The 10,212-nt window shown below is 38.6% G+C and overlaps 1 protein-coding gene across 1 annotated transcript; it reads left to right on the top strand.

Moving 5' to 3' along the window:
- Positions 1–1,402: 1,402 nt before the first annotated feature.
- Positions 1,403–3,208, top strand: LOC103677186 (olfactory receptor-like protein OLF4). Its single transcript, XM_008706427.2, has one exon. The coding sequence runs from the start codon at positions 2,145–2,147 to the stop codon at positions 3,093–3,095; it is 951 nt and encodes a 316-aa protein (XP_008704649.2). The 5' UTR covers positions 1,403–2,144; the 3' UTR covers positions 3,096–3,208.
- Positions 3,209–10,212: the final 7,004 nt, after the last annotated feature.

Raw genomic sequence — 10,212 nt, 5'->3', positions numbered from 1 at the left:
ATTTTATTCTTTATGTCCATCTCTTTTCACCCTCCCTCTTTGTCTCTCTATCTCTCTGTTTATTGAACAAAAAAACTGCTTTTATTTTTAAAAATTTTTATTTAAGCTCAATTTAATTAACATAGAGTGTATTATTAGTCTCAAAGGTAAAATTTATTGACTCATCAATTACTTATAACACCCAGTGCTCATTCCATCAATTGCCCTCCTTAATGCCCATCACCCAATTACCCCATCCTCCCATTCATCTCCCCTCCAGCAACCCTCCCTTTGTGTCCTATAATCAAGATTCTATCATGGTTTCCCTCCCTCTCTATTATCTTATTATTTTCCTTCCCTTCCCCTATGTTCATCAGTTCTGCTCCTTAAATTCCATGTAACATAATAAAAAAAACATTTAATTCCACATATGAATGAAATCATATAGTATTTGTCTTTCTCTGATTAATGTTGCTTAGCATAATACATGCTAGATCCATCCACATCATTGCAAATGGCAAGATTTCATTCTCTAATGGCTAATATTGCATTGTATAAATATACCACATCTTCTTTATCCATTCATCTGTGGATGGACATCTGGGATCTTTCCATAGTTTGGCTGTTGTGGACATTGCTGCTATAAACATTAAGGGGCAGGTGGCCCTTGGGATCACTCTGTTTGTATCCTTTGGATAAATACCATGCAGTGCAATTGCTGCAAGGTAGAGAAGCTCTTTTTTTCATTTTTTGGGGAAACTCCCTATTGTTTTCCAGAGTGGCTGCACCAGTTTGCATTACCACCAACAGTGTGCAAGGGTTCCCCTTTCTCTGCATCTGGGCCACCATCTGTTGTTGCCTAAGTTGTTAATTTTAGCCATTCTGACTGGTGTGAGGTGGCATCTCATTGTGGTTTTGATTTGTATCTCCCTGATGATGAGTGATGTAACCATATCTTCACGTGTCTCTTAGCTATTTACAATTGTACCAAAAACTATAAGATATCTAGGAAGAAACCCAACCAAAGAGGTAAAAGATCTGTACTCTGAAAATTGTAGAACACTTATGAAAGAAACTGAGGAAAGCACAAAGAAATGGAAAAATACTCCATGCTTATGGATTGGAAGAACAAATATTATTAAAATGTCTATGCTATCCAAAGCAATCTACACATTGCAATCTTTATCAAAATACCACCAGCATTTTTCACAGAGCTGGAACGAACAATCTAAAATTTGTATGAAACCAGAAAAGACACCGAGTGTTGAACACAATTTTTTATGTTTCTTTGCACACAGGTCAAAATGTGGCCATTCCAAAATGGAGCCCCAAGATGATTTGTCCCTGGGAAGCTATAAATAAGAATTTCTGGGTACCATTTCTACATTCCTTATGGGAAAGATAATATGATGTGTATGCATTGATATCTTAAACAGTGTGTTGGAGCAGATGGGGGAGAGGTGAGAAGGACATAGAAGTAACACACACCAGGAGGACATGGTGTGCTATGTTGTGTTTAAGTCACAGTGCGTGGGGGGGATAATGACAGCAGTCCTCAGAGCTGGGATACACAGCCTCCTCTATTTCAGGGCCTTTGCACCAGCCAGTCCCTCTACCAGCAAACCTCCTGTCTTCCACACCCTCTTCCATGAGGTCTCTGTTCAAATGTCACCTTCTTACCCAACCTTGAATAAACACCCAACATAATACCTCACCCATACTCTCCCTTAATCTGCTTGTGTTTTGCTCATAGCATCTGCCCCTTCTCATGATTATTTAATCTTTATTTACACATCTACCCTATCACCATCATTGAATTGCAGGGATTTTTGCTTTTCAGCACTCTCTTGTTTATGATAGAATTTCCAAAACATGGTCTCCACTCTATATATTCCTCAAATGCATGAAATAATTCCTTACTAAAACTATACAATAACCAACCTTTTAGAGAACATCTGATGTTGTGATGAAAATGCCTAATCAGAGAGGAACTGGGATCTTCTCAAGGGGCCCAAATCCATTCACAAATATTTCAATTAGTTTCTTGACTGGAAAATATAAATTGTTGCTTTTCCACAAAGCGAGCAGTGAGTAGCAATGTCATTGTAAGCAATGTGTGAAAATTAGTCTCTATTTTCCCCTGTGATGCTAGTCACCTCCAACACATGGACCCAGGAAACTATACAGGAATTTCAGAGTTCCAGCTTCTGGGATTTTCAGAGGAACCAGAACTGCAGCCCCTCATATTTGGGCTTTTCCTCTCCATGTACCTGATCACTGCATTTGGAAACCTGCTCATCATCCTGGCCGTCAGCTCTGACTCCCACCTCCACACCCCCATGTACTTCTTCCTGGCGAACCTGTCCTTTGTAGACATCTGTTTCACCTCCACCACCGTCCCCAAGATGCTGTGGAACATCCAGACTCAGAGCAAAGTCATAACCTATGCAGGCTGCATCACGCAGATGTATTTTTTTGTACTATTTACAGGATTAGACATTTTCCTCCTGACTGTGATGGCTTATGACCACTTTGTGGCCATCTGTCACCCCCTGCACTACACGGTCATCATGAACCCCTGGCTCTGTGGACTGCTGGCTCTGGTATCCTGGATCCTGAGTGTCTTGTATTCCTTGTTACACACTTCCATGGTGTTGCGGCTGTCCTTCTGTACAGAGGTGGAAATTCCCCACTTTTTCTGTGAAGTCAGTCAGATTTTACAACTTGCTTGTTCTGACACCTTTCTCAATAACATGGTGATATATTTTGCAGCCACGTTTTTGGCTGTCGGTTCCTTCATTGGCATCCTTTACTCTTACTCTAAGATAATTTCCTCCATATGTGAGATCTCATCAGCTCAGGGCAAGTATAAAGCATTTTCCACTTGTGTATCTCACCTCTCAGTTGTCTCCTTATTTTATTGCACAGTCCTGGGAGTTTACCTTAGCTCTGCTGCTCCCCAGAGCTCCCACGCAAGTGCAGTGGCCTCGGTGATGTACACGGTGGTCATGCCCATGCTGAACCCCTTCATCTACAGCCTGAGGAACAGAGACATAAAGGAGGCTCTGATGAGATTCTCTGGGCTGACAGCTCTAAAAGGGTCAATTGTCCTGTAGCTGAAGATGTGCCCACGATTGCAGGGCCAAATTCCTGAGCAAAATGTTGAGATACTTTGATCAGATTGTGGAAGTGGAACATACCTCCTCTATTTTTTTTCCTGTAATTTCTATTTTTTTTACCTCTCTGCATAATTTATGTAAATTGCTTTTTTAAAACTTGGTAATAACTGATATCAAAGAGATTTTCCCTTTGGCATTTCCTACTTCCTCAATGTCATTCCTAACCTCGGATGTGAAATAGTTGGACATTCTCACTTATTCAAAGGACTGTATGAATCTGTTAAGAGTAATTTCTTCTCAAATAAAATATCTCATACTGAGTATTTTTTCTTTTGTTTGACTGAATACTACTCCTATGGAAAATCTACTCTTGGCCACCACAGCTGTTTATTTAAGCTCATAACAGAAAAGTCTGAGACCACAGCGCTTCATTTTGTGAGCATCACTCCTTAAAAGAAGCATTATCTTATGTCTTTAATGTTTGGCATGGCTTGTCACGCAGCAATAGCTGACTGATACAATAATCAATGTAAACAGAACTGAGTCTATTAAGAATAACCAACTGCTTCTTATTTTTGACGTTTGTTCTGATATTTGAAAGGAGTATTCATAATGACCTGGTTATTCACATTTATTTCAAATAACTGTACTAAAAGTGACTACCACTGAGATTCCCATCCAGGTAACTATAGAGGTTGGAACGACCTGCATGTTTTTGCAGGAATAAATTGTGGGACCTTCAGTCACAAGTTTCCATTCCCAGAGGATTACTGGGCAGGAATTCCAGCTCTTGTCTGAGTCATCCTTTGATCATAGGATGGAAGAGAGTTTAGAGCATAATAAAAATGACGGACTGAACATGCCAATTGTCCGCTCACTCACACAATAATGTTCATGACAACATTTTTTAAGGGGAAGAGTTTAGAGCAAAGGAAGGAATAATATTTGTAAGCAGCACTGGAAACTTTCAAATAGAAACAGTAAATCATCCAATTAAATATAAAATCTGCTACTAAATTCTTCACTCCAATTAATAAAACCCTTTAAACATGGACACCAAATATCCCACACTTCAATGAGTAGATGTTCATCAAAAAAACACATTTTCCACAAAAAAATATGGTGTGAAAATTTTACTTCACCATATTTCAGGTCTTCTCTGATACAAAGTCCATTATGTCCATTGGTTTATGCACATTTTTCTTTCTGTAGATTACACTTGGAGTGTGTTTTTCATATGCAATTTTTGCCTTACTATTCTGTGCCAGGGATGCTATGGATGCTGAGCTAAGAGAACGGAGTCTAATGAGGATCATACAGCCCCACGACTAGCTACAAAACAAACTAGTAGGTTGAATTTATGTTATTGAGAAGAGCATTTAAGGTATTAACGTAGAAAGGATTAAAAAAAACTATGATCTCAGAATTTCCTCTACAATAAGATTGTAAAAATGGCCTTAGTTGTCAATGTCGTTTATTTCTTAAAACTAGCACAGTTCATCACTATATGAACTATGGGAATCTCCAAATTGCTTCTGATTCAAGGTTGGGACTAACTTTGGAAGTTTGAAAAACAAACGGAACATTGTTGGTCTTCAAAAGGAGCAGAAAGTTCAACAAATAAACTTAATTAAAATTGATAGAGCGGTTGAACCTTAGAAAAGCTGAAACTCCAGGATATAAATAGAATATAAATCTACTTCATGATATGATTAAAAAATCACAATTTCAAGCTATTAGGCAATAAGTCTACAAGCACAGGTATTTGAAAAATGGCCCTTTAATGGCTGTTCTGAAAAATACTTTTTTTTAAACATTAAGGCTATTTTTTTATTATGTCGAGCTAGCCAACATATAGTACATCATTAGTTTTTGATGCAGTGTTCAAGGATTCATTAGTTGCATATAACACCCAGTGCTCATCACAGCACACACCCTCCTTAATATCCATCACCTGGCTACCCCATCCCCCTGCCCCCCCAAAACCCTCAATTTGTTTCCCCCAGTCCATGGTTTCTCATGGTTTGTCTCCCCCTCTGATTCCTTCCTCTGCAGTTTTCCCTCTCTTCCTCTATTGTCCTCTGTGCTAATCCTTATGTTCCACATATATGTGAAACCATATGATAATTGTCTTTCTCTGCTTGACTTATTTAACTTAGCATAATCCCCTCCAGTTCCATCCACATTTATGTAAATGGTAAGTATTCATCCTTTTTGATGGCTGAATAATATCCCATTGTATATATGGACCACATCTTCTTTATCCATTCATCTGTTGAAGGCCATCTCAGCTCCCTTCACAGTTTGGTTATTGTGTACATTACTGCTATAAACATTAGGGTGCATGTGCCCCTTCTTTTCACTATACCAGTATCTTTGGGGTAAATACCTAGTAGTGCAATTTTGGGTTGTAGGGTAGCTCTAGTTTTAACTTTTTGAGGAACCTCCATACTGTTTTCCAAAGTGGCTGTACCAGTTTGCATTCCCACCAATAGTATCAGAGGGTTCCACTTTCTCCACACCCTTGCCAACATTTGCTGTTTCCTGCCTTATTAATTGTTGCCATTCTAACTGGTGTAAGGTAGGATCTCATTGTGGTTTTGGCTTGAATTTCTCTCCACTATAATATAGTGTCCCTCTACATCTCTTGCTTAATTGGTTGGCATATAGTTGCTGGTAATAATTTCTAATAATTGTTTCTATTTCCTTGCTGTTAGTCATAATCTCTTCCCTTTCATTCATGATTTTATTGATTTGGGTCCTTTCCCTTTTGTTTTGGATAAGTCTGGTCAGAGGTTTATCAATTTTATTAATTCCTTCAAAGAACCACCTTCTAGTTTCATTAATCCGTTCTACTGTTTTTCTGGTTTCTAAATCATTGATCTCTGCTCTAATCTTTATTATTTCTCTTCTCCTGCTTGGTTTAGGTTTTATTTGCTGTTCTTTCCCCAGCTCCATTTAGGTGTAATAGTAGCTTGAGCATTTAGGATTTTTCTAATTTTTTGTGAGAGGTTTGGATGGCTATGTATGTCCCCCTAGGACCGCCTTTGTAGTATCCCATAGGTTTTGGACCAATGTGTTTTTGTTCTCATTAGCTTCCATGAATTGTTTAGGTTCTTCTTTAATTTCCTGGTTGACCCAATCATTCTTTAGCAGGATGCTCTTTAACTTCCAAGTGTTTGAATTTCTTCCAAATGTTTTTTTTTTTTTTTTTTGTGATTGATTTACAGTTACAAAGCATTGCGGTTTAAGAATATGCAGGGAATAATCTCAGTCTTTCGGTATCATTTGAGACCTGAGTTCTGACCCAGTATGTGGTCTATTCTGGAAAAAATTCCATGTGCACTCGAGAAGAATGAGTATCCTGTTGTTTTAGGGTGCAATATCTGTGTATATCTACGAAGTCCATCTGCTCCAATGGGTCATTCAAAGCTCTCTTGTTTCTTTGTTGATCTTCTGCTTAGATGATCTGTCCATCATTGAGAGTTGAATGTTGAGGTCTCCTACTCTTAATGTATTATTATCAATATGTTTCTTTATTTTGGTTATTAATTGATTTTTATAATTGGCTGCTCACATGTTTGGGGCATAGATATTTACAATTGTTAGATCTTTTTGTTGGATAGACCCTTTAAGTATAATATAGTGTCCCTCTACATCTCTTATTATGGTCTTTGGTTGAAAATTTAATTTGTCTCATATGAGGATTGCTACCCCAGGTTTTTTGTTTTGTTTTCTTTTGTTTTGTTTTTTGAGGTCCATTAGCATGGTAAATGGTTCTCCATCCCCTCACTTTCAATCTGGCAGTGTCTTTAGGTTCAAAATGAGTAGACAGTAGAGGGATGGGTCCTGCTTTTTTATCCAATCTGCAGCCCCATTTCTTTTGAAGGGAGCATTTAGCCCATGTACATTTAGAGTGACTATTGAAAGATATGAATTTAGTTCCATTGTATTGCCTGTAAAGTGCTTGTTTCTATAGATTTTTGTTTCTTTCTGGTCTATATGACTCGGGTTCGTTTACACAATCCCCCTTAATATAACTTTCAGGGCTGACTTGGTGGTCATATATTCTTTCAGTTTCTGCCAGCCCTGAAAGCTCGTTCTTCTCCATCCATTCTGAATGACAGCCTTGCTGGATAAAGTGTTCTTGTCTGCATGTTCTTTTCATTTAGTACCCTGAATATGTCTTTCCAGCACTTTCTGGCTTGCCAGGTTTTTGTGGGCTGGTCCTATGTTATTCTGATGTTCCTCCCTCCATATGTAAGGAACCACCTCTCCCTGGCAATTCTCAGCATTGTTTCCTTTGCTGTGAAATTCCCAAGCTTTGCTATTATATATCGGGTTGTTGATCCATTTTTATTGATTTTGGGAGGGGTCTTCTCTGCCTCTTGGACTCGCGTGCTTGTTTCCTTCCCCAGATTAGGGAAGTTCTCAGCTATGTTTTGCTCAAATATACCTTCTAGCCCCCCCTCTCTCTCTACCCCCTCAGGGATCCAAATAATTCTGACATTGGAGCATTTCATGGCATCATTAACCTCTGCCTTCCTTTTCATGTGTTATTCACAGCCTATCTCTGTTTTCCTCCACATCCTCCTTTTCCATTAGCTTGTCTTCTAGATCACTAATTCATCCTTCTGCCTCATTTACGCTGGCTGTTAGAGTATCCAGTTTAGACCACATCTCATTCATTGCATTTTTATGCCTGATTAGATCTCATTTCTGCCCTTAGAGATCTGTATTGTTGCTAATGCCTCTTTCAACCCTGGCTATTGACTTTATGATTGCTATCCTGAATTCTCTCTCTGACATTTTGCTTATATCCATATCCATTAGTTCTGTAGCAGATGGCATTGTCTCAGGATCTTTTCTTGGTTGAGAGTTCCTCCTTCTAGTCATTCTGTTGAGGGATGATTGAGTAAGTGAGCAGAATCCAAAATATCATGTGTCTGTTAGCCATTTGTATGTCTTCATTGGAAAAGTGTCTATTCATATCCTCTGCCCATTTTATGATTGGTTTATTTGTTTCTTGTGTATTGAGTTTGAGAAGTTCTTTGTAGATCTTGGATACCAGTCTTTTATCTGTAGTGTCATTTGCAAATATATTCTCCCATTCCGTGGGCTACCTCTTAGTTTTTTTGACTGTTTCTTTGGCTGTGCAGAAGCTTTTTATCTTGATGAAGTCCCACAAGTTCATTTTGTTTCTCTTGCCTTTGGAGATGTGTCATGAAAAAGGTTGCTGTGGCTGATGTCGTAGAGGTTGCTGCCTATGTTCTCCTCTAGGATTTTGATAGATTCCTGTCTCACATCGAGGTCTTTCTACCATTGGAGTTTATCTTTGTGTATGGTGTGAGAGAGTGGTCAAGTTTCATTCCTTTGCATGTAGCTGTGCAATTTTCCCAGCACCGTTTATTGAAGAGACTGTCTTTTTTCCACTGGATGTTTCTTCCTGCTTTATCAAAGATTAGTTGCCCAAAGAGCCGAGGGTCCATTTCTGGGTTCTCTATTCTGTTCCATTGGTCTATGTGTCTGTTTTTGTGCCAGTACCATGCTGTCTTTGTGATCACAGCTTTGTAGTACAACTTGAAATCCGGCATTGTGATGCCCCCAGCTTTGTTTTTCCTTTTCAACAGTTCCTTGACGATTCGTGGCCTTTTCTAGTTCCACACAAATTTAAGGGCTGTTTGTTCCAATTCTTTGAAAAATGTCATTGGTATTTTGATCGGGATAGCATTGAAAGTGTAGATTGCTGTGGGTAACAGACACATGAAAAAATGTTCAAAATCAGTAGCCATCAGGGAAATTCAAATCAAAACCACACTGAGATACCACCTTACACCAGTTAGAATGGCAAAAATTGACAAGGCAAGAAACAACAATTGTTGGAGAGGATGTGGAGAAAGGGGATACCTCCTAAATTGTTGGTGGGAATGCAAGTTGGTACAGACACTCTGGAAAACAGTGGGGAGTCCCTTAAAAAGTTAAAAATTGAGGTACCCTATGACCCAGCCATTGCAATACTGGGTATTTACCCCAAAGATACAGACATAGTGAAGAGAAGGGCCATATGCACCCCAATGTTCATAGCAGCATTGTCCACAATACCTAAATCATGGAAGGAGCCGAGATGCCCTTCAACAGATGACTGGATTAAGAAGTTGTGGTCCATATATACAATGGACTATTACTCAGCTATCAGAAAGAGCGAGTTCTCAACATTTGCTGCAACATGGACAGCACTGGAGGAGATAATGCTAAGTGAAATAAGTCAAGCAGAGAAAGACAACTATCATATGATTTTTCTCATCTATGGAACATAAGAACTAGGAAGATCTGTAGGGGAAGAAAGGGATAAAGAAAGGGGGTAATCAGAAGGGGGAATGAAGCATGAGAGACTATGGACTCTGAGAAACAAACTGAGGGCTTCAGAGGGGAGGGGGGTGGGGGAATGGGATAGGCTGGTGTTGGGTAGTAAGGAGGGCACGTATTGCATGGTGCACTGAGTGTTATACGCAACTAATGAATCATGGAACTTTATATCAAAAACCAGGGATGTACTGTATGGTGACTAACATAATATAATTTAAAAAAATATTATTATATTTTAAAAAAGAATGCAAAATATCAACCACGACCCAAGCAAGATGCACCTTAGGAAAATCTGGAGCAGTTGGAAGACACCACCAAAAAAACAAAGCCAAAGGAAAGACAAGAATAAAATTTATAAAATTTAAAAATTAAAAAAAATTTCAAAAAGGCCCTGAGGGGCAGGGGGACTATACTCTCTCAGTATAGACAAACAGGGTGTTTCAGTTCTTCCTGGGTGTACTTTGGTCTGTGTGTTAGAGGACACTACTTCCCAAACTTACAAGGAAAGTAAAACTTGTATATATAAAATGGTATAGCCAAATAGAGTGAAAAAAGGTTTAAAATAAAGCATATGTCTATAAAAATATAGGTGTGTAAAAATACAAGTTAAAAAGCGACTATGAAAAATAAACTGATATAATAGACATGTAGATGAAATGAGGAGAAGGTAAAAAGAAAACTACAACAGAGAGAAAGCATGAGAAAAGGAAAGAAAAAAGAAAAGGAGAATTATATCTGAAAAATAAAT

Source organism: Ursus maritimus, unplaced genomic scaffold (genome assembly GCF_017311325.1).
Source record: "Ursus maritimus isolate PB19 unplaced genomic scaffold, ASM1731132v1 scaffold_14, whole genome shotgun sequence".
NCBI lineage: Eukaryota > Metazoa > Chordata > Mammalia > Carnivora > Ursidae > Ursus > Ursus maritimus.
The sequence above is the reverse complement of the archived record's forward strand: the minus strand, read 5'-3'. Positions and strand labels throughout refer to the sequence as shown.